The following is a 25,591-nucleotide window of genomic DNA, read 5'->3' on the forward strand; positions in this document are numbered from 1 at the left end:
TATTATAGATTGATCTATTCACTAGTTCATGAATAAAGTTCAAATATAGCAACAAGATAAACTGTGCAATTGTTATAAATTATGATTTAGTAAAGTAGTTATACACTCACTGTGGTTTTGTTACAAGTTCTACACATGCTCGATATACCACTTTTTATGATATGGCACATATTATATCATAACATATTTCACTCAGTGTAGTTCTTCATCAGTTCATAGGCAACAAAGCTACAGCAATCCTGACACATTTTGAAGACACACTAAGTTAAAAAATGAATGAAAGTCAACAAACAGTAGATTGCATAAAATAAAACAAAAAGAAAAGAAGGAAAATAAAACAAGAGAGTTAGCTACATTTGTATCTGTTTATTGTGTGGAGCCAGATAGTTGTCTTGTAGGAAAATGAAAAATTTATGCCTTTCAATAACTGCTGCACCATCCTGGCTACCATCTACATCTATATCTTCAGCTACATCTATATCTGCAAATGACGATGAAGTGCATAGTAGAGGGTACGTCCCATTGTACCAGTTATTAAGGTTTCTTCCCATTCCATTCAAATAGGGAGCATGGGAAGAATGATTGTTTGAATGTAATTACTCTAATCTTATCCTCATGATCCCTATGTTAGCAATAAGTAAGAGGTTGCAATATATTCCTAGATCATCATTTAAAGCTGGTTCTTGAAACTTTGTTAACAGACTTTCTTGGGATAGTTTACATCTACCTTCAAAAAGCCTTGCAGCTCTGTTCCTTCAGCACCTCTGTGACACTCTCCAATGGATCATATGAACCTGTGACCATTTGTACTGCCCTTCTCTGTAGACATTCAATATCTCCTGCTAGTCCTATTTGGTATGCTTGAGCAATATTATAGAACTGGTTGCACGAGTAATTTGTGAGCAATTTTCTTTGTAGACTGATTGCACTTATCCAATATGCTAGCAGTAAACCGAAGTCTACCACTGCCTTACCCCCAGCTTAGCCTATGTTATCAATCTATTTCATATCCCTACAAAATGTTCCACATCGGTATTTGTATGTGTTCGGTGATTCTAACAGTGACTCGTTGATATTACAGTCATAGGATACCACATTTTTTTTCATTTGGGAAATGTAATGTTTCACATTTCTGAACATTTAAAGCAAGTTGCCAATCTTTGTGCTACTTTGAAACCTTGTCAAGGTCTGACAGAATATTTGTCCTGTTTCTTTCAGACAGTACTTCATTACAGATAACTGTATCATCTGCAAAAAAACTGAGGTTACTAAAAAATGTGGTTTGTGAGGTCATTAATATACAAATGAACAGCAAGGATCCCAACGCACTTCCATGGGTAACACCCGAATATTCTTCTACATCTGATGATTATTCTCCATCCAAGAGAACATGCTGTATCCTCCCTGCCAAAAAGTTCTCAATCCAGTTGTGAATTTCACTTGATATCCCATATGGTTGTACTTTTGACAATAAGTGTAGGTGTGGTGCTGAGTCTGAAGTAATGCTTTTCGGAAATAAATACTGCATCTACCAGACTGCCTTGATCCAAAGCTTTCAGTGTGTCAAGTGAGAAAAGTGGAAGTTGGGTTTCACATGATCGATGTTTTTGGAATCCACACTGTGTGGCATTGAGGAGATCATTCTGTTCAAGATACCTCATTATGTTTGAGTTCAGAATATAGTCTAAGATTTTATGACAAACTGATGTTGAGGACATTGGACGGTAGTTTTGTGGGTCACTTCTACTACCCTTCTTGCAGACAGGTGTGACCTCTGCTTTTTTCCAAGAATGGGCACAGTTTTTTGTTTGAGGGATCTGTGAAAGATTATAGTTAGAAGAGAGGCTAACACAGCTGCAAATTCAGTAAGGGTCCTGGAGCTTTGTTCAATGTTAATTAGCTGTTTCTCAACACCACTGACACATACTTATTTCATTCATCTTTTCAGTGGTTTGAGGATTAAACTGGGGCAATTCTCCTGGATTTTCCGTTTTAAATGATCAGTTGAAAACGGAGTTAACCATTTCAGCTTTTGCTTTGCTACTGTCAATTTCAGTTCCTGTCTCATTCATGAGGAACTGGACATTGTGCCACTAACAGCCTTTATATACAACCAGAATTTTTTTGGGTTTTGTAAAATATCATTTGACAATATTCTACTAGAGCAGTCACTGAAGGCATCACGCATTGCTCTCTCCATTCAGCATTTCTCTCTCTACAGTCTTACGATTTGTTTTACATCTAATTATGCAGTAATCTCAGTTTCTTTACAGTGACTGTATACCATGGAGATTCCTTCCCATTATGAACTGTTCTACTGGGTACATATATGTCCAGTGTATGGTCAGCTATTCTTTTAAACTTGAGCCATAGTTCCTCTACTTGTTCCTTCCCTGTGCTGAAAGTTTCATGCTCCTCACTGAGATATGACACTACGGATTTTTTATCTAGTTTACTGAACATGTATTTCTTTCTGCTTGGTATAGTTGTCCTTTGTACTTTGGTAGTCATTGTGGCCACAACCATCTAATGGTCACTAATACCAGTTTCAATGTGGACATCCTCAAAGATGTTTGTTGCCATTGGATCTAATATATTTTCATCATGAGTGGAGTTCCTAACTATCTGTTTTCAAAGAAGGCACTTACTAATCTTATCCCACCCACCACTAACAAACTATAATTTTTCCCACTCATTGTGTGACAACTAAAGTCTCCACTGATGATTACAGACTGACTGGAGAACTTATTGCACGAGTGAACTGAGGCTCTCTCTTAAGTTTTCAGTTACATCACGAAATGAGTCCGGCGGGTGTTAGAAGGATCCAATTGCCAACCCCTGATACTGAGTCTTGCCCAAAAAATCTCACATGCAGCTTCAAATTCCATCTTGATGGATTTGAGTTTCATTCTTTCAATATACTCTTGAATTTTCCACAAAAATCTCACTGCTGTCAATTTCAGGTTTCAGTCAGCATTTGTACCTAGTATTATGTGGGCCTCACCATTTTTCTGGAACACTTCAAATTCTGTCTCTTTGTTGTGAATTCTTCACCAATAAGCCATAAAGATTTTAATACTCTCACCAGTGGAATGTATTTCTTTTGATCTTACACTGATACTTCTGAGTTTTCTACAGCTATCATTATCTGGACTGAGGGAGAGTCACCTAACCCAAAAAAAAAAAAAAAAAAATCATTGGGTAACTGGTCCTTATGATGTTTGGTTTCTCTAAACAAAATGTCCTGCATGTTTCCCCTTTCAAAAATTGCATAAGTATATTTCTAGATGAGTTTCACAAGTCCTGTATAACTTAAGGCACATTTGCAGTTGCCAACATATACACAATGAGTCCTAGTTCATGTGAAATGATTGCTCACATTTACCTACTGCATATCTATAATTACACAATGGAGCTTTTCGTTGTAGACATGAAAAAGAATGTGCCTCAGTTGTAATTTATTTTTACTGCTGTTGTAAAGCAACATTTAATAGCCTTTAAATAAGATACACTACCAGTACATTTACTGTATTCTGTAGACACTGTGAAGGCGAATCTTCAGGAATGTGAAATGAGTCGAGATATAAGCTGAACAAGTGATACAGCTGTTAGAAACAGCATTAATAATTTACTATTATTAAAATGTTATATACTATTAGTTCTTGCTTTAGTCGGGTTGAACAAATAAAATTAACAGGAAAGCTAGTAAAAAGACTCTTAAAGAGGAAAAGAAGTTACTGTATCCTATTATTAACAAAAAGAAGTTACTCTGAATATACTGCAGAATATTCGTAACAGGAGAAGTTACAGAGAAATTTCATCACTGTGTTCAAAATTCTAGTGAGAAGAGTAGCGATTGTCAGACAAACAATCATGAAATTTGATGAGAAGGGTTGCAAATGTGGTGAAAGGGGAAACACAGAAGAATAAGGAGTCGCCTCAGATTCCAAATGACAGAAAGGGGACTCTCAGCTAACAGAAGAATTCAGTCTTCAGTAAATAATCTGAATAAGTAAATGAAAGCTACACTGTTGACCAAACAGCATTAATTACTTAATCATATGACTATATTATGCAAGTATCAACAACACATACACTGCAGCACCTCATAATCAAAACAGGTTATGAATTCGTATTTTATTCAAGAAATTAATTACCTGACATGTAAGTCAGTGCAGTAGTTAATACAACTGACAAAATGATGAAGACAATTGCTGTGCACTTCCATGTACATTTCGATGTGATGCCTTTCCTAAACTGAAATCGTGATGGTGGGAAATGACTGGAGTTTGGGCGGCGCAGGTTATTCCGGACGGGCAGAACAGGAACAGGAGTCCCAAATGGCAATGAACACCTGCAATAATTATTATATTGTTTCAGTTACTGTATTTTCTGTTTACCTCTGTTTTAACACAACAAGAATATGTACATTACAATTTAAATTTACTTGAAAATTACAATTAAAATATTCACAAATTAGAATAGTCTTATGACTCTGAAATTCGTGCAACTTCTTAAGCATGATTTTTTTTAAATTTTAATGTTGCAAAATATATATACCATGAATATGTTGAAATTGATCTTTTTATTCACTCAAAAGAAAATTGTTTGGACAGTGACAGAAATATCCTACACATGCTAAGGAAATTGTATTATATAACCAAAAGTAAATAAACAATACAGAGAGAACATAATGAGAATTCAGAGTGTTTGTAAATACAATAGTTGTGAAACAGTGCAAGGTACTGGAACTTAATTCCATTTTTACAAAACAACATAGATTACTTAAGCATAAAATAGTACTCAGCTTCTTTATTTATTCATTATTTTAATAGTGGTTAACACTGATCATTTGAGGACAGAGGAACTCTTACATTTTACATAGTGTCTTCAGTATTGCGGCAGAATATATACTATGCCCAGCAGAAGTCTATGTAATGTAATCTTGACTATACTGACAGGGTACACATTGTGGAATGGATGCAATGGAACAGTGAGTTCAAATAAATAATCCATTCAATGGATTGGGCAAGCACTAATGTTGGTAAGTTTCTTCTGTTTAGTGAAAAGAGACTAAACTGTTATAGCACAACATTATACAAGTGTGAAGAGGGTGCAAGCCAACACACCCATATATTGAGAAATTATATCTTTGAATGAGTGTGGACAAAGATAAGCAATTATTAGGAAATTGTATCTTTGTTGGGTGCAGACAAATTGTGTCATACATATAGCAGGTAAACTGTGCTAAAAATATTATACTGAATGAGAATAGCAAACCATGACTAGTTTATCCATGATCAGCTAATACAGACAAAAGTAAAGTAGCTGGGGTATGATATGGGACCCCACCCCATAACCCTTCCCTTCCTGAAATCTTGGTTGTGGTAATAGACTGATTAATAGCATAACCCGTTGTCTAGGTTAGGCTGAAAGGTAATAATTTGGTTGTGGGTTGCCAAAGCCGAATGTGAATGCCAAATGAAGGTCGTTGACCTGTAGCACCATATTTATGTGCACACTGCCATATTTAATGCACTTTTCATCATGAAAACCAATAGTGCAAGATAAATTTAGAAAACATACTGGTATTTATATAATGGAGAAGTCTCCAACAAGTATTTTGATGCACATTACGTACATATATCCTACAAAGAATGCAAGCAAGGTTCAACATGTAAATTAAAAAAAAAAAACAATAATTGTATTTGGTATTTTTAGCAATATGAAAGAACTATATCACTGTTTGTTGAATAATACTGAACTGGATAATGTATAAATGCTATTTTCCTTCCTTTGACCAATTGCAATTTGTTTAATGAGGATCCGAACTTAGGCAGATCCATGTGATGAGTAAATAATATCAGTAAAACACTGGGAGAGCATGAATCAAGGTAGCTCATGAGAAAAATATTAGGGCTGTTTAGTAAATCTTATGTTACATACCTTTCTGAGTTCTTTTGTATGTCTCCTTTCGATGGGCTGCTACAGGAGGAGTTGGATTTGTAGTCCAGGGCAGAGTTCTTTGGTATATCTGAAATGTTTTACAGAAATAAGTTCACTAATACTATAAAACAAATGAAAAAATAGTTTGCATTAGAATTTTGAGTTGATTTATAGTACTTCAACAGCACAAATGGCCAACTTAACTGTAATCAAGAAACATAATGAAACGAATGAGGCACAGAATTTTAAAACAGTTCGATATTATCTCACATTGAGCGCACCTGACACATGAGGGATCCTTGGTAATGTGCGCAGTATTCTTCAGTGTTTATTAAAATTTTTCCTACTCCTACAACTCACTGAACTGTGGGATTAATGATCTGCAACCGCTGTTTGCCTGAAGCATGACATGAAAATCCAGAAAGTTTTGTCTACCTCAATTGTTTCTCCAGATCATCATTTCTCAATAATGTTGTCTGTTTTTGCCCCCCTGAAACTCAAATTCAGTCCCCCACAACTAACAGATTTTTAAATAATTGTACTAATGGGTCGACTTCCTCGCATAGTTTATCTGCTCTGTCAGTAAGTTGATAACCTCGGTGTTGAGCGGCCGGCGGTAAGCTGCACACACACACACACACACACACACACACACACACACACACACACGAATGACCAGCATTACACAATAGTTAATTCAACGGAGCAAACGTATCTTCCTTCCTGCTGCTGGGTCATTTTACTTTCTCGTTCAAGTCTTTTATTATATTGCTATGCGCAACTAGTTTAGCCATGTAGAATACCGGTACATTGTTTTGGATAAACAGGGCAGTAGTACAGCACTTTGAAATAACTGTCACGGCACTTGTTTATACGCTTTGTTTTGCTTACAAAACGAGTACGAATCATATTAGATTTCTACATACAGTACAACAACGCACCTGTACACTTTTCTGGGGGAGGCAGAGTCGGTTGAAGTCGGATGACTTCGGGTCGGTACGAATTATTTCCGTTGCCAACATTAGGAAATAATACAGCGCGCCGAATCAATATGGCATTGCAGTAGACATCTAGAATGCAATGACGATTCCATTGTTTTGCGTACTGGAATCACATTGAATAGAATAGTATTGTCTTCACTGATCAGTCCCGCTTCGAATTGAGCCCCGATGACCAGCGAAGACGAGTCTGGAGAAGGCCCTGACAGCGGTGGGGTACCAACCTGTCACCCACCACACGGCTCGACAACCAAGAGTGGTCTGGGGTGCCATTGGCTTGTCAACCGTTGCACCGTTACAGCGGAACGGTACGTCGCCGACACTGTTTTGTTGGACTTCGTGGAAAACCATAACGGGCTTACTTTTCAGTGAGGTTCTTCAGCACACAGCAAGTGTTTCTATTGCTAGTCTTCGTGTTTGCCAAACCCTACCATGGCCAGTAAGCTCGCCGGGTCTCTCGTCAACTGAGAACGTTTGGAACAATGTGGGCAGGGCCATCCAACCAAGTCGGGATTTACCACTACCTGCCAGTAGTATGCAGACATTGAGCCAAAAGGGGAAACGTGCTGGAGTGGGTACCACTACCTGTCGGTATGTAGACGTTCCCGGAGGGCGTGCGGACGAGGCAGGACGGCTCGAAGTCGCCGTCCCTGTCGGCGGGGTTGCCGGCCGCCACTCCGCTAGCGATGCGCCCGTTGAGCCGGTTCATTGACGGGTTCCTCGGGGGCACATCAGGGGGAGCGCTGTCCAGCAAGCAACCTGTAGGCAACAACGTAACCAACCCACACATAAGCTAGAGCACCACCAGTTTACGGGGTCAGTATTAAGTGGGAGATGAAAGAAATAATAATAATAAAAAATCATAACAATATATGTACGGAAATGGACGGCGAGTCTCTGATAAAGCAGTTAGAATTGGATAGTGACATTCCAGATTACATGGCATTAAGGTCTTCCATGTTACACAGTTTATTAAAAGAGGTCGCCGTTGGATGCAATGCAAGTATCACCCGTCGCGTTTTGGATTGCCTCACACTTTCGAATGTTCCCGGCCGCAGCCGAAACCGCGTCAATGACTACACACCAGTGTGCTCTTTGCAGGGGGAATGGGTGGATTCCCCCCCCCCCCCCCCCCTCTGCATCAGACCATCCCCTCCTCTGGTTTTAGTTTATGCATCCAAACCTGTGAGGTTTTTTTCCCACGCACTGGAGTAAAACTTTACATATAATTTAATTTTGTGGAGCCGAACACTGAAAGTTCTAAATACAGTCTTACTATTAATATGTATGCTTATTAATTTTGAAAAAGTGTTATGTAGTAGGTAAGCATTTCAAAACATTTACAACTAAACGACAAGACGACGCACGCCACATTTCCGTAGCACGCCGCAATGTTGCAAGACGTCGCCCCAGCGTAAACGAGGCTTTAGAGCCAGGTCTGTATTGTATGGTGGATGTGATGTGTTGCGTACGAAACTAAAACCTGCCATCAGATCCAAACGTCGTGGAAAACTGCGAAGAGGTGTCACCCTGCAGCAAGATAACGCTCGCCCACATTCTGCCAAACGGACAGCCGACGCAGTAAGGAGTTGAGATTCGAGGTGCCGGAACATCCATCATACAGTCCAGACCTGGCTCCAAGCGATTTTCACGTGTTTGGACCCTTAACGGAAGCACTACAGGGAAGAAGATTTGAAAGTGATGAAGACGTCATTGCTGCGGTGCAAAATTGGTTACAGATCCAACCGATAAAAGTATTTTCTGATGAAGTAAAAAAACTCGTAAAACGTCGGGAAAACTGCATTGAAGTCCAGGGAGGTTATGTAGAAAAATAACGCATGTTTCAGTTTTCTATCATCAGAAAAGTACAGCTTTTCACAAATGTGCCTTTACTTTTTGAATTCCCCTCATATATCTGTATATGGATGATTTTGTAAATAAGCTTTACCTATAATGTACTTTTAAAGATATAACAAGGGATGGCTTTTCTGATAGTGCTTACGCATGAATAGAGAGTTTCGGCATTAACATCTATTTATAAGTAACTGTTTAACCATGGGTAACGCCACGGTCCAAGCTAGTAACATATATAATTATACTAACCCCCTAAGACATCCCCTCCCCTCCCCCCCCCCCCCCCCCCCCCCACTGGTAAAAGCACAAATCGAACACTGCTACACACACACGCAATGTAAGAGTTGACAGAGTAGACACTTGTTCACCATATACAACATATTTCAGCCCTTATGAGGCCATTAGAGAACTGACAAGTAGCAGCTCCGGTCACGAACGACAGGAAGAAGCGGGGGTGTTGGTACCTGTGATTACTTATTCAAGAGCGTTATCCAGGACATGTTACGTGAACTCTAGACGGAAGGAACACTGGTCGCATGTCACGAATTTTGGAAGAAAAGTAATTTATTCCTACCGTCAGAAGGGATATGAAGTACTGGTGTTAACTTTCGGTAAGCTATTCGTCATAACCTCGTCTTTCAGCATTCCGTGATTCATTCATGTAGTTTATTTTTACCTCATTTTTAATAGCTACCTCACGTTTGTAGAACTATTTATCGTGTCATGCAACATTTCGTAGGAATTTCGTATCTTTTTGTCGTGATCGGCACTTATCTTGGTGAATGGACGTAGGCGCTTTGAAAAATGGTTCAAATGGTTCCGAGTACTATGGGACTTAATATCTATGGTCATCAGTCCCCTAGAACTTAGAAGTACTTAAACCTAACTAACCTAAGGACACCACACAACACCCAGTTATCACGAGGCAGAGAAAATCCCTGACCCCGCCGGGAATCGAACCCGGGAACCCGGACGCGGGAATACGCGCTTTCCCTAAATAATTGAGATACGACATGGATCGACTCGTTTTCACCTGTATCAAAATTCTGGCGAATTTTTAGTTGGTTTAGGCACGTAACATCAATCTGACATCTCACGCTTGTAAACTGATCACTAGAAATATATTCAGAGGTATGTAAAAACAAGCTGAAGAAGTGCTGGACTGAAAGGTAAGGCTCTGGTACAACAGAAGCAAATCAGATGTTACGCTTAGTGAGGAAAGCGAGAATAGAAAGAAAGAACAGATTGTTTTGGAACATTTTTTGAGCTAGAGAAAGGTTTTGTCAATGTACAAAGAATTAAGATGTTCGAAATACGGGGAAATGCGGCAGAAGCACTGAGAGGAAAAGTAATCTAAAGTTTGCTAAACTATTTGAGAGTACAAAACGTGGAAAATTAAAGAAAGGGAAGCTAATTTTCAAGAAGATGTGAGACACGGTTGCAGTTTCTGTCTCCATTAATGTCTAGCTCTTACGTCGAAGAGGCAGTATTACAGATGTAATAAGATTACAAGGACAAGAGATACCACTATTAAATTCATTTCATCCATCGACTGTGAATTTGATTTTAGATTTAGTTTCAGGGAGCAGCAAACAGTCCCTGTTTAATTTTGTGATTTGCTTATTCAGAACCACGACTAGAGTACTTAATTTCGCATATTCACGTCGTTAACGCTATACATGGTGGACAATGTTGGTACAAGATTTTGTGGGTGAAAACACACACACACTAATACAAACAGTAGCACGATGCAGTAATTACCAACAATTTTACTTTGTGTTTACACCATAAACAAAACTTAAAAGCTTGGATGTATCACTTGCTCGTATCTCTTACTTTGTTCAAGACAGCAATGGATGATATGCATACAACCTGCTTTTGTTTTTTATTTATAACTAGCTGTTTCACCAACTGTGTCCAAATACTAATTTATTTCCATTTCCTGTTACACAGGAAAAGAAATTAAACCTATTTAGAGTTGTATATATATAACTCGCATTTATATCGTATTAGCACCAACAGGAAATTTAGCGTACCTTAATCTGAAATGTAAAAAGGGAATGAAAAGACGAGATGAAAGTGTAATGAAAGAATTTCACAGTTCGTGCAGTTTGTTAAGAAAGCCTTGGGCCGATAATGTGGTGCTGGCTACAATAATGTGATGGATGTTACTGTACGTGACTGTCAAATTTCGGTAACGGTCGGAAGGAAGGATATGGAACGATATGGAGGGGTCACAATATTAAACGAACGGGAATAGGGACCACGGGGGAACATAGACTTGGATGATAGCCGGCCGCTGTGACAGAGCGGTTCTAGGCGGAACCACGCTGCTGCTACGGCCGCAGGTTCGAATCCTGCCTCGGGCATGGAAGTGTTTGATGTCCTTAGGTTAGTTAGGTTTAAGTAGTTCTAAGTCTAGGAGACTGATGACCTCAGATGTTAAGTCTCTTAGTGCTTAGAGGCATTTGAACCATTTGAATTTGGGTGATACAAGGAGCGGGCCATGAGATTAGGAGATTCTGTGGATAATGGAGCATTGACATATGGGCGACTGTTTAATTGTTAGGGCGGTCTATGGGACGTTTTGATTACATGAAGATATTCGTGGAATTTCAAGGGAGGAAGGAATTTGATTAGCGGATTGAAAACTTGCACAGGAGAACGTAAACGAATATGAAAAGTGAGATGGAAGATTGGAAGAATAAGGTTTAACGTCGTATATAAGGTGGTGTAAAGCGAGGTGAGATGGATAGCGTCTTGAAAAGAGGTTACAAGACGAACATGGAGTAAAGTGAAATAAGGGTAATGGAATGTAGCTCGAGGAATCTGATTGGGGAATGAGACTAGATTAGTTTCGAAATTTGGGCTGTAAAATAACTGATGATGACCGAAGACGGAGAATATAACACGGAAAGCATTTCTGAAGGTATCTGTCTGGAGTATTGCGACAGCTCAGACAAGAGAATAAATCTTTTGAAATATTGAACTACAGAAAAATGCTGAAGATTAGATGGGCAGATGGTGTAACGAATGAGGAGGAACTGAATTCAATTGGAGAAATTTATGGCGCTACTTCATTAAAAGAAGGGACCAGTTGACTGGACACAATCCGAGACATCAATGAATGGTCAGTTTGGTAGGATAAAAATTAGAGCTGAATACAGTAAACGGGTTCAAATGTATTTAGGTCGCAATCGTTATGCGGTGATTAAGAGGCATGCACAGGATAGAGAAGCGTGGAGAGCTGCATCAAACCAGTCTTCGGACTGAAGACCACAAGGACAATTACAGACAAATCTCAGTCAACAAGTGTTGGGATGGAAATCGCCTTACTCTGTTTAGGGAATCCACGCAAAGTTTCAGTCCGAGGGTCCGACGGGTATTTGATTCCCATTCCTCCCAAATGTACGCGTCCAGTGTCTTAATTATGGCAAAGTGGGGAGTGAGATCTGCCTGCATGGGAATGTATGAAATACAGACAATTTGCCGTTCCCTTCGCACTCTTTTGTGGGTTTTTAGAAGTCGTCGGGGGTGAGGAGGGGAGCAAAGGAAGTTGTAAGCTGTCTTTCTTATTACCAAACAGTGGGATAACATACAACATATAGCACAGCACATGTGTTAAAGTACTTTATAAAATGACAGGTGCTTATAATGGTTTTTATTGCTATAGACTATGAAGAATGTCAGTTTCCACAGTTAAAGAGTAGAAAGATTGAACAACAGCGCTATGTCTGTTCATATGCTGAACTAATGTTAATCCGGAAGGCTTGGTGACCACTGTTACATGCTGTTTGGTTGTTGGTTGTTTTTGGGGGGTGGGGACCAGACAGCGAGGTCATCGGTCTCATCGGATTAGGGAAGGAAGGGGAAGGAAGTCGGCCGTGCCCTTTCAAAGGAACCATTCGGGCACGTGCCTGGAGTGATTTAGGGAAATCACGGAAAACCTAAATCAGGATGGCCGGACGCGGGATTGAACCGTCTTCCTCCCGAATGCGAGTCCAGTGTGCATGCTGTTTGGTCCAGGTCTTCTGGCATTAGCCGATCGAGCATTAGATCGACATCTACGCACAGGGGAGTTGGACAAATGTGCGGAAGCATCGTTTGCTCGAACAGAAATGCAGGTGCTGGCTGCCCAAGCTTGCAGGTTGCGCTGTTGTATTAGACCATGAACGGCTGCTGCGTAATGTCCTCAATTCGTTGCAAGTGCCAGCCACGGTCAGAACAGTTTTCGGTGTAGCTGTGAGAGCTAATGGTAGGTGCTTCTATAAACAACGTAGCCGAGGTGTTTGATGTTTCAAGATTCGTGCCGCGTACAGGGAAAGCGTAGAAACATCATCCCCTAAGTCACAACGCGGACGGAAGTGTGCGTTTGAGGGATCGTGACGGATGGTCAGTGAAGAGGATTGTGACGAACAATAAGATGACAGCTCCAAAAGTCACTGCAGAACTGAATATCGCACTCGCCAACTCTGTCAGCACCAAAACAACACGAAGGGCGCTGCATAGACAGGAAGCCGTAGGGAGAACTAGAATTCCAAAAGCATACATCAGTGATGCAAATTCTCTCAACAGGAAAATGTGCTGCTGAAGCCATAAAACCTGTACTTATGATGCAACTAAAGCAAGTCATCTGGTCGAATGACTTTTGTTTTACACTGTTTCCAACTGACGACCGATTTTATGTCCCAAGGGTGAAACATGGCAGGGGTTTGGTTATGATTTGGACAGCCATATGGTGGTATTCCCTGGGTCCCATGGTTGTTCTGTAATGGCGAATTACTGTCAAGAATTATGTGATTAGGTCCTTCTCATGGTACAATGTTTGTTCTGCAATGGTGATGTGTGGTCCGAGACAAGCGGACCCCTGTCCACACAGCGCGCATCGTCCATGACTGGTTTTGTGAGCACGAGAATGAATATAGCATCGTGCCTATACATCACAGTCACCAGATCTCAGTATTCTCGAACCTTTCTGGTCTACCCTGGAGAAAAGGGTTAGTCAGTAACCTACATTTTCCACAGATCATTTGACGATTCTTTTATTGAAATGATATGGAATGAGACAATTTACAGGATGTGTATAAATATTAACGCTAACATTAATGAACACTTTGTTAATCTTAGTCTTAGTGATGCCACTACACTCAGTATTTTTTATTAATTTTTTACTGGTTATGAGTTTTAAGCAGAAATTCGTCAATGGAATAGAAGGAATTGTCCAGCAGAAATGCTTTTAAATTGGATTAAAACTTGCTTTGCTACCTGTCAGATATTTTATGTTCCTTGGCAAATGATTTTAAAAAATTTTTGCTGGATATTGAACTGCTTTCTGAGTCACTGACAGCTTTGACACTGGGTAAGAAAGGACATCACTGCTTTTTTTTTTCTTTTCAAATTGTGATGGATTATTTAAGACGAATTTCTTTACCGAATACGCCTATATGTATTGTGACGGCGCAGTTCAAATGGCTAGCTTCTTCATAATGTATCTACATGACGTTCGTGGGTGAACTCTACATATTATTCTTACTGATCATAACCAACTAATTACTGGCCTGTACATTATGATTCTGGTTGAGTAATCAGAAAATGAGTGAAACTGTACTTTCCAAAATTTCAGATCTCTATCTGTCAAAGCTTCTGATATATTGGATCATTAATACTGACTATTTAACACTACATGTATAAGGTGTAGGTACTCCCCTGAAGCCACGACACACAGCAACAGGGGCAGTGTTGTCTCTGCAGTGCTTGCACCAATTCTTATGCCATGTGTTTGTTGGTCTCTTCTGTCGGTGTTATTGTTATAAAAAAGCACTCATCTCTTATACCATTTTCTATAATAACGCAATATTTCAAACCAGTGCAAATTGAACGCATAAAAGCTATCCATTTTTATGAATGATCTACGAGGGTCACTCCAAAAGAAATGCACACTATTTTTTTTAATCCATCTTTTATTCTACATGTCTGAACGTTTTACAGTGTGTAGATACATTCTCTAGGAACAATATTTTCATTTCTCCACATAATTTCCACCCCTCTCAACTACCTTACGCAATCTTGGAACCAGCGCCTGTATACCCGCACGGTAAAATTCTGGACCAATCTGTTGGAGGCACTGTTTGGCAGCGTGCAAAAGGGAGCCATCATCTTCAAACCTTGTTCCACGGAGAGAGTCTTTCAGTTTCCCCTATCCCAACGTAGCGTGACAATTCGTTCACTGTGATGCTCCTGTCAGCAGTCACCAATTCGTTAAGTCTCTGCACATTGTCTGGAGTGTGTGCAGTACGAGGCCTGTTGCTGCGAGGACAATCCTCGATATGGCCGTGCCCGCTTTCATCGCGTAACCTGCTTGCCTACAGACTAACTGCACTGCGATCGACAGCAGCATATACCTTTTTCAACCTCTTGTGGATGCTTCTCACTGTCTCGTTTTTACAGCATAGGAATTCTGCGACAGCACGTTGCTTCTGACGAACGTCAAGCGTAGCAGCCATCTTGAAGACATGGTCTGATTGCGCCAATCACGGGAACAGGTTGAGCTAAGTTCGAAAACAAGCGAGAAGGATGTATCTACACACTGTAAAACTTACACACATGCAGAATGAAAACTGTATTTTTACAAAAATAGTGTGCAATTCTTTTGGAGTGACCCTCGTATTTAAAACGAAAACTTTTGGCACTGCTGCTAAGCTTAATTGATATTTCGGTTTTTTACTCGGTTATCGGTAAGAACAATAAAAAGTATCTATTATTATCGAGACCAAAGAAATAACGAAAATTGTTGGCAATTCAGAACTAAAATACCGATATCGGTTTTAACCGGTCGGTTTTTGCCGCCCCTATAACAGCCACCCTTCGGCTGGGCGGTCACACCCAAAAGGAACGAAAACTACGTTAAAGGAGAGGCAGCTACAGGGTGGACAGCACGCCGAGGTGGACGGTGTTTGCGGACGAGCGTGCAAAACGGAGGGAGCAAAGGCGAGTCGGTTGTTGCGTGGCGGCGGGCCATTAGAGCTGGCTGAGCGCGGCTGTGGCGTGGCGACTTCGCGACATCCGTTGGCTCGGCCCGCAGCGGGTCGGTCGCTTTGATCACGCGACCCATTACCAGCGCGCCCGGCGCTCCTCACGCGAGACTCACCCTGCCGTATTCTGCTGTACGAGCCGGCATTCCTGTGCGACGAGCAAATCAAGATCGAGGTCAACTTAACGATCACGCGGTGCTGTACGAATGAGGGATTGCTTCCAACTGTACACAGCTGATGGAGGGAATTATAAGGGGCGATCAAAAAGTTTCCGTTTGAGGGCGCTGCTGTAGAGTGTATGCAACGTAACGTAACTCCGATGGGGTATTTACGCATCGACTTGTAAGCAGGGACTTACAGTGGCAATCGTGGCTTTTCGACATGCGGTAAATGCGGAAGCGTGAACTATGACTACGTTATTACCAATTGCGTCCAAGTAAGAGCAAGAGCTTCCTATTCATTTCTTGGCTGCCGAAGGACAAACACCAGTAGGCATCCATCGAAGAATGAAGACTATATACACGGAAGAGCCAAAGAAACTGGTACACCTGCCTAACATTGTGTAGAGCCCCCGAGAGCACGCAGAAGTGCCGCAACATGACGTGACATGGACTCGACTAATGTCTGAAGTAGTGCTGGAGGGAATTGACACCATGAATCCTGCAGTGGTGTCCATAAACCATAAGAGAAGGAAGGGGGTGGAGATCTGAACAGCACGTTGCAAGGCATCCCAGATATGCTCAATAATGTTCATGTCTGGGGGAGTTTGCTGGCCAGCGGAAGTGTTTTAAACTCAGAACAGTGATCCTGGAGCCACTCTGCAGCAATTCTGGGCGTGTGGGGTGGAGTATCGCCCTGGCGGAATTGCCCGTCTGTCGGAATGCACACTGGACATGAATGGATATAGGTGACCAGACAGGATGCTTACGCACATGTCACCTCTCAGAGTCGTATCTACACGCACCAGAGTTCACATATCTCACCAACTGCACACGCCCCGCACCGTTACAGAGCCTCCACCAGCTTCAACAGTCCCCTGATGATATGCAGGATCCATCCGCTCGATAACATTTGAAACGAGAGTTGTCCGACCAGGCAACATGTTTCCAGTCATCAGTTGTCCAAAGTCGGTGTTGACGGGCCCAGACGGAGCGTAAAGCTTTGTGTCGTGCAGTCATTAAGGGTACACGAATGGGCCTTCGGCTTCGAAAGCCCATATCAATGATGTTTCGTTGAATGGTTCGCGCGCTGAGACTTGTTGATGGCTCAGCACTGAAATCTGCAGCAAGGGTTGCGTTTCTGTCACGTTGAATGATTCTCTTCAGTTGTCGTTGGTCCCGTTCTTGCAAGATCTTTTTCCGGCCGCAGCAATGTCAGCGATTTGATGTTTTACCCGTTTTCTCATATTCACGGTACACTCGTGAAATGGTCGTACGGGGGAATCCACACTTCATCGACACCTCGGAGATACTGTGCTCTATCGCTCGTGTGCCGACTATAACACACGTTCAAACTCACTTAAATCTAGATAACCTGTCATTGTAGCAGCAGTAATCGATCTAACAACTGCGCCAGACACTTGTTTCATTTACGCGTGGGCGACCGTAGCGCCGTCTTCTCCTTGTTTACAAATCTCTGTATTTGAATACGCATGCCTATAGCAGTTTGTTTGGTGCTTGAGTGTATTATCATTATGAGATGTGTATGTTTTGCTAAACTTGTGTATAAAACATAAAACAAAGTCTGCAGCCACTAAAAGATGTAAATGTAAAAAACTGTATGATGACAAATACAAATACTTGTAGAGTACGATCACCGTAATCATATTATAAGCAACTGTAGTCACACGCGTGTCTCCAGAAACTTGCCAAGCGAGTTGGCGCAGTGCTTAGCACATTAGACTCGCATTCGGGAGGACGACGGTTCAAACCTGCGTCCGCCGGTCCAGATTTAGGGTTTCCGTGATTTCCCTAAATCGCTCCATGAAAATGCCGGCATAGTTCCTTTGAAAGAGCACGCCCAACTTCCTTCCCCATCCTTGACACAAACCGAGCTTGTGCTCCGTCTCTAATGGCCGGGCCGGCCGCGGTGGCCGATCGGTTCTAGGCGCTCAGTCCGGAACCACGCGACTGCTACGGCAGCAGGTTCGAATCCTGCCTCGGGCACGGATGTGTGTGATGCCCTTAGGTTAGTTAGGTGTAAGTAGTTCTAAGTTCTAGGGGACTGATGACCTCACATGTTAAGTCCCATAATGCTCAGAGCCATTTGAACCATTCCACTGCGACAAGGCCATTGGCTGATAAGCTCAATTAGTGCGCAAAAATTTGGTCAAATGCAGAACGTATTTAGACCGTCACGTAAAGCTTATAATGTCATTTCGTTTCAGAAAATCGTAGTAGTATCACACACTAACTTCCTGACGTCTCCATCTTAACTCGCCAAACGTTAGGCTTCAGTAAATCATGCGCCTTTGCCAGTCTAGTAATATATGTTTGTGGTCAAAATTTTGAGAACTTTCCTTTATACAGTGACATGCGCAATGTGTTTCTAGCCTGTATAAAAAAATGTCTCTGAGCACTATGGGACTTAACATCTGAGGTAATCAGTCCCCTAGAACTTAGAACTACTTAAACCTAACTAACCTAAGGACATCACACACATCCAATACCGAGGCAGCATTCGAAGCTGCGACCGTAGCGGTCGCACGGTTCCAGATTGAAGTGCCTAGAACCGCTCGGCCACGCCGGCCGGCTATCCTGTATAGTCTGTCTGTAATAAACAACTGAAATCTGTTCTTTCTTTTTGAATTACTTGGTTTATAGGTCCAACAGGGAAAAAAAACCACGAATAACTCATTACTTTAAAAGTGAATACAAAATTTATCGTAGTGCAATTTTTCTGTGTAGTTCATAACCTGATAGTAGAGCTAAAAGGAGAAGTGGTATTTTAATCATTTCCTTTTTCGATTTGTGTCTGTGAAATGCAGAAACAAACCGAGAAAATTTCCAGTTAATTCACTTTTTACTTCATTGGAATGTCTCCAGGATGGAGCTCTGCGAAACCACTCCAGCTCATTTGAATGTTGTGGAAATCTGCATTCAGCAACAAAACGAAAGCTGACTACGTCCGAAATGGCGGTACACGACTGGACTGAAGCTGAAGCGAATTACGCATTCCATTAATAACATCCGCTCTCACAAATATTTTAATTTTGCAAGTCGTTTCTAACGAACAAAGCCCGACGGATTCCGCTGGTACTTCATTAGAGATAAATTAAGCCCAAATTAAAAAGTCGTAATTGGAAATTTTTGAAGAAAGACTTCGTTCGGGCTGTTACTCGTAGGTCTTTAATTGCTGTGGTCTGTTCGGGAAAGTTCACTGCCTAAGGCTATACCACGAGGACCCTTCTACATCTACATCTACATCCATACTCCGCAAGCCACCTCACGGTGTGTGGCGGAGGGTACCCTGAGTACCTCTATCGGTTCTCCCTTCTATTCCAGTCTCGTATTGTACGTGGAAAGAAGGATTGTCGGTATGCTTCTGTGTGGGCTCTAATCTCTCTGATTTTATCCTCATGGTCTCTTCGCGAGATATACGTAGGAGGGAGCAATATGCTGCTTGACTCTTCGGTGAAGGTATGTTCTCGAAACTTTAACAAAAGCCCGTACCGAGCTACTGAGCGTCTCTCCTGCAGAGTCTTCCACTGGAGTTTATCTATCATCTCCGTAACGCTTACGCGATTACTAAATGATCCTGTAACGAAGCGCGCTGCTCTCCGTTGGATCTTCTCTATCTCTTCTATCAACCCTATCTGGTGCGGATCCCACACTGCTGAGCAGTATTCAAGCAGTGGGAGAACAAGCGTACTGTAACCTACTTCCTTTGTTGTCGTATTGCATTTCCTTAGGATTCTTCCAATGAATCTCAATCTGGCATTTGCTTTACCGACGATCAACTTTATATGATCATTCCATTTTAAATCACTCCTAATGCGTACTCCCAGATAATTTATGGAATTTAACTGCTTCCAGTTGCTGACCTGCTATTTTGTAGCTAAATGATAAGGGACCTATCTTTCTATGTATTCGCATCACATTACACTTGTCTACATTGAGATTCAATTGCCATTCCGTGCACCATGCGTCAATTCGCTGCAGATCCTCCTGCATTTCAGTACAATTTTCCATTGTTGCAACCTCTCGATACACCACTTTGCAAATGTTTCCGTGAAATTCCGTTTCTAATCGATGTTTGTCAGTGTTGCACTCGTTTCGGATGACGTCTAAATAAAATACACTTAGAAAAAAGTTCCCTCGAGTCCACTGATCTGATAGTGACTGCTTCTTTTAGGTTCACCAAAGTTTTTTTTCTTATTTACTTTTTTGTGTACACATTTGTTTACGACTTAGGATCATGAGGAGAAGGGTCGCGAGATTAGACAACATTGTTCTGTTGGTGAGGCTCTTGTGGAAATGATTTAGACACTGTACGGAAAAACCAAAATAGCATAGAAAGACGGGGTTCAAACCGTGCCGTTGTCTTCGTTCAACCTGTGGATAATGCGTCATACGTGTGCAGCATACGTGATTGTGTTTAGTGTTTGCACAGAACTATGTTCGCGTTGTTGTGGATGATTGTGAATACACAAGGAAGAGAAAACAAAAACTTCTCTTTGTGACATACATAATAGTGTTTTGATTTCTAAATTTGATACTCTAGTCTAGATATTCAAAGCAAACGGCGAGGCCAGATGCGGCAGGATTTATGTTTCGCTGTACTGTGGCGTCCACCAGTACATTGCATATGAGATGCAGAAACCGTTGGCTCTTCTTCTCTCGGCGTTTCTGTTGTAGAATCCAGAGTGTAAAGACATTTCCAGGCCGCGACGAGGCGCTACAGCGGCTGGGAAGGCAGACGAAAAACGTTAGAATGAAGCGCGTATCCAGTGATTTGACGTTCGTTAGGTTGAAAATAATTAAATTCATGTTTTGAGGATACGTTATCACAGAAGTGTGGTGATTTCGACCTGTCCTACTTGCTGGGTTGACGTATCATGTTAAAACTGTACATGAAAACAATTGGATCTAGACAGCAACCTCTTAGAAGTCTGTCAAATGCCTCCCTGACAGATACCTCGGCAAAACAGTATCTCCTACGCAAGAAAGAGCACAGACAAGAAATAAAAAGCTGTAAATGTATCAACGTGCTCACTCTAATGTAAGCGATACGAAGTGCGTGTTCAGAACATGAGGACCATATGATGCCACTACCGTGACATCCTCTGCCGATGGCGTCATTTGGATGTGCTATGGATGTGCATACAGCTCTCCCAGGCACAATGTACAAGAGATTTATTAAAATCGCATATGAAGAAAATCGTTAGATTTTAATCAGATAAAGGGAGAAACTGGCTTCAGAAAAAAAATAACTCAATTGATCGTTTGCAAGTCGTGAACGAAATTACACAAATTATAAAATTAATAAATTTCAAGAATGTTTTTGAAGCCATTTCAACGAAATCAGTACTGACAATCCTTTAGAAATAAGTCATTGTTTCAAGCTATGTTAATATACTCAAGAATGTACGTCGGTGCTACATCTTCCATTAGACTTCTTCAGAATAGTGAAAATTTCAGACCTGAAAGACAAGTCCGACAAGGAGATTCCATATCATCAAAACTATTCTCAGTTGGCTGAGAAGGAATTTCCAGATTCTTAAACTATAAAACGAAGAAGGAATTCGTATTAGTGGGACATACGAGTATGTGAACCACCTTCTTCTCACCCGCTGACAGCGCGCATGTTCCTGCAGATCAGATATACTTCAGTAACGTATGGGAGAATTTAATAGGGGAAATTTGGAAGTAATCTTCATAATCAATTTGATTCTAAATCAGCTTACAACTCATATGTCGGAGAAAATTGTACAAATTAATAATAAAATCTCAGAAGCACTTGATGAGTTTTGTATTAAGGGCAGCTTAAGACGAAGAATGGGCGGACAGAAAAGAAAGAATCAGAAGCCTGATAAAATTAATAAGGTTTCCAAAATCAAGTAACCATTATGTCTGAAAAGGGAAGTTTGCAGTTAGATTTAGCACTGAATTTTCATGCGAAAAGCATTCAGGGACTGAGTTTTATTCAGCGAACAATGGAGAGATACGTAATGGGAATTATTAGGAGGGACAGGGAGACAAACAAATCAATACCGATGCAGTCAAGAGTGGAAGACAGCGAAAATGGGTGGCAGATGGACCAAGGAAATTTTTTGATGGAACCCATGAGTTAGAAAAAAAAACTGAAACGACGAGTTAACGAAAGATTGATAGATGACGTTTAAAGTATCAAAATCAGCATGCATGCATACACCTGATGACACAAATAACAATTCAAGTACATGAAAGGGAAGCAGTAGTTGACAAGGGAGTGAGATATGGTTGTAGCCTATCCATGATATTCAATACATGTATTGAGTCAGCAGTTACGGAAAGCAAGGATAAGTTTCGCAAGGGAATTAAAATTCACGGAGAATAAATTAAAACTTTGAGGTTTTCCGATACACTGTAATTCTGTGAGAGACGGGAAAAGCGAAGATCAATCGCACAGAATAGAAATGTCTTCAAAAGAGGTTACAAAATGAAAGTCAACAAGAGTAGCAAAATCTAGTAGAATTTATCCTTTCGTGTTTGGTAGTATACGTATGCCCCACTAAATCAATACGCAGTTTTGCCCGTTGGGACGTTATATCTCATATCTGTCTAGTGTTAGGATGTAGTGACATGCTTATCGTAACTTGGAGAGTGATCAAGTAGGGGGGCGTCTGTTTATACTGTGTCTCTATCATTAAAACCCGATTAAAATACCTCTTCTCCAATCCATGAATGTCTGAAGTGACTAATTGTGTTCTCTTATACGTCATAGACATTGTTTAGAAACTTTACTACGCACCTCAGTAATTCTGCTGGTTTGTAGGTCGGACGTTACTGCTCCAGAAAGCATCATAGCTTGTACAAAACATAGGTGTGTGGTATGTCAAAGCCATTTTTAAATGTTATGTTGAAACCATGTGTGCGATAATGTTTTCATTGCCAGGAGAATAAATGTGTTTTGCTATCGATTTGTTACACTTTTTTCCATAATTGGCATCCTAATAAAATCGCTTTAAAATTAAAAATTTAACCCAGAAAATCCTAGGTTCACAAGAAAATATGGATCTAATTAGATTTGAGGGACACATGAGTTCCACTTCACCGATTTTCAAAATCTTTGGCCGTGTAAGTGTGTTATTTGTCAAAAAGGAAGACAGTTTTTGATGTTTTGTTTTTCAAATATATGCAAAATAAATTTTAGCCATATAAGATTCAAGTAAGGTGATACTGAATGAGGACTAACTTGAATTGGAGAGAAAAAATTACTGGACGATGTTGCCAAAAGAAGTGATCGATTGACAGTATGCATGATGAGGTATCAAGGAATCATAAATTTTATAATGAAGGGAAGTGTGGTAGCAACTATTATAGAGGGAGACGAAAGCACGACTGCAGTATACAGGTTCAAATGGATGTAGACCGGAGTAGTTATGAAGATAGACTAGCTGGGAGAGCTACGAGTACATCAGCCCAGTCTTTGAACAGAAAACAACAACAACAACAACAACAAAACTGTTGAATGTAATGTGTGTAGAGGTCTAGAGGAAACCATCGTCAAGCGGTAGTTGCCAAAGGGCTTTGTTGCTGCTGATGATGATGATGAAATAAATTTTTGCTACAACTCGGTAACCGGCATAAATTATTTACTTTCGGACAGCGGTTTTTGCATTCGTCTGAAATTTTACTTGTTTATTGGTATTACAGCTTTCATTAGTAAGGGATACGTATTACGTCTTATTAATCCATCGAGGTTCTGCAATTGCTTGTCGCCCAGCCGAAGTTTCAGCTTCCTGTTCAGTGCCAAATGCTACAGGCACATATTGCTGTATACTTGCTGCGCTTTCAATTCCATACTTCCAGCTGTGTCCGTGGTGCAGAACACCATGCGAAATGACGAGTTTGGTGTCCGTTTACGACGGGGCCGTAGCGTCAGACGTCAGTGTGTGCTGTTTCGGGAGCAGCGGGCCGCGCCATTAAAGGGATCACGAGCAAGATGTCTGGCCCTGGCAGCAGTAATAACAAGCGTGGGATGACATCGTTAAACCTCGACGACGGAGTAGCAGGGCCTCCTCATTAGTGCCGCCCCCGTCACGGGCACCAGCTGCGCGCTGTTTCTGTTGCCATCGATACCTGTGTCGTCAACGTCTGGCTTGCACTGCTGCATATCCTAGCAGTAGAATCCAGTGAGAATAATCTGGCTGTTAGTTCTCGGACGAGCTGCAGGAAAGAAGTGTTCTCTCACACTATGAACACCTTGACCAAACGCTGCCAAAGTGATACTCTAATCTCTTGGGCATTTTTAATGTTAATGGAACTTTTCGGGTTGAGGTCGCAAACATAAAATGCCATGGGGGAGTGCGCGTGCAGATTATCACGAATATTTATGATTTAGGGGAAAGTTGAACCACTGTATGATAGATATAGGAACACTGACAGATCGCACAGACACTTGTCTGTAGCGCAATCACTGCGGAACAAGTGGTGAGGAGACGGTGTGACAGGAAGATTGGGTGCAAGGCTACACCACGAGAAGGTGTTGGGATTGTTCAATTACTGTGACGAAAAGGCGAACAACGGCTGAATTCTGGGTAGAGGTTATAGGCAGCGTAGCAACGAAACGACGGAACAGACTATTAAAAGCTGGGTTGGGGTCTCGAGTTGACATGTGTCATTTATGATTGTAAGGTAATTGCCAGGAAATCCCCTCCCTAGTCTTTCCAGATGGAGATGGAAATACCGTGTGGCTAGGGGCTCCCGTCGGGTAGACTGGTCGCCTGGTGTAAGTCTTTCGAGTTGACGCCACTTCGGGGACTTGCGTGTCGATGGGGATGAATTGATGATGATAAGGACAACACAACACCCAGTCCCTGATCGGAGAAAATCTCCGACCCAGTCGGGAAACGAACCCAAGCTGTTAGGTATGACATTCGGTCGTGCTGACCACTCAGCTACCAGGGGCGGACAATCTTTCCAGATAGTACTCACTACAGCCATTTACACACTGCGCAAAAAAAAAGTGCCTGTCAGATTTCGACACCCATTCCTTCAGTGGTTGCCTTGCAGCTGCTCTATTGCCTGAGGCTGGGCAATCCCAGCAGATGGATGTCAAAAGGGTTGCCTGCCCCAATGTGCTAAGGCAGGTGCGATGCCACAGTGTCTGGCAGGTACATTTCTAATGTCCTCAAGAAAGGTGTGTGGGTGGCACTGAGGGTGTTACCAAACTGCGGTTTGTTAGACGGACCCTTTGCATCTTATTCGCACATATGTCAATGTTGCACACCGCCGTGATCACGCTGCAGGAGGGTGCGAAACAGGAAGGCTGAAAATATATAAGCGCCCTTGGTTCCGAGCAAAAATTGCGACCGTGCTACACTCCAAAATGTTACAACAGCGTTTAATGGGGATGTAGCCCCACAACGTTCTTAGAGAGGGATGAAACGTCTGGGTGTGTCAGCATTATCTAAGATCCAGAATGAGATTTTCACTCTGCAGCGGAGTGTGCGCTGATAAGAAGCTTCCCGGCAGATGAAAACTGTGTGCCGGACCGAGACTCGAACTCGGGACCTTTGCCTTTCTGGGGAAAGTGCTCTAATGGTTAGAGTCTCGAGTT

The 25,591-nt window shown here is 41.5% G+C and overlaps 1 protein-coding gene across 2 annotated transcripts in view; it reads right to left on the reverse strand.

The window, feature by feature from the left end:
• LOC126282169 (teneurin-m) overlaps nt 1-25,591 on the reverse strand; it is a 1,262,550-nt gene that overhangs the window by 59,662 nt on the left and 1,177,297 nt on the right. The window contains exons 3-5 of one of the 2 annotated variants that reach the window (XM_049981693.1): nt 7,530-7,703; nt 5,947-6,034; nt 4,158-4,354 (exon numbers count right to left, since the gene is read on the reverse strand). In XM_049981693.1, the coding sequence (XP_049837650.1) occupies nt 4,158-4,354; nt 5,947-6,034; nt 7,530-7,703 (459 nt within the window). Of the gene's footprint in view, nt 1-4,157; nt 4,355-5,946; nt 6,035-7,526; nt 7,704-25,591 lie in introns of both variants that reach the window. The other variant, XM_049981694.1, reaches the window with a different exon arrangement.

Source organism: Schistocerca gregaria, chromosome 7, assembly GCF_023897955.1.
Source record: "Schistocerca gregaria isolate iqSchGreg1 chromosome 7, iqSchGreg1.2, whole genome shotgun sequence".
NCBI lineage: Eukaryota > Metazoa > Arthropoda > Insecta > Orthoptera > Acrididae > Schistocerca > Schistocerca gregaria.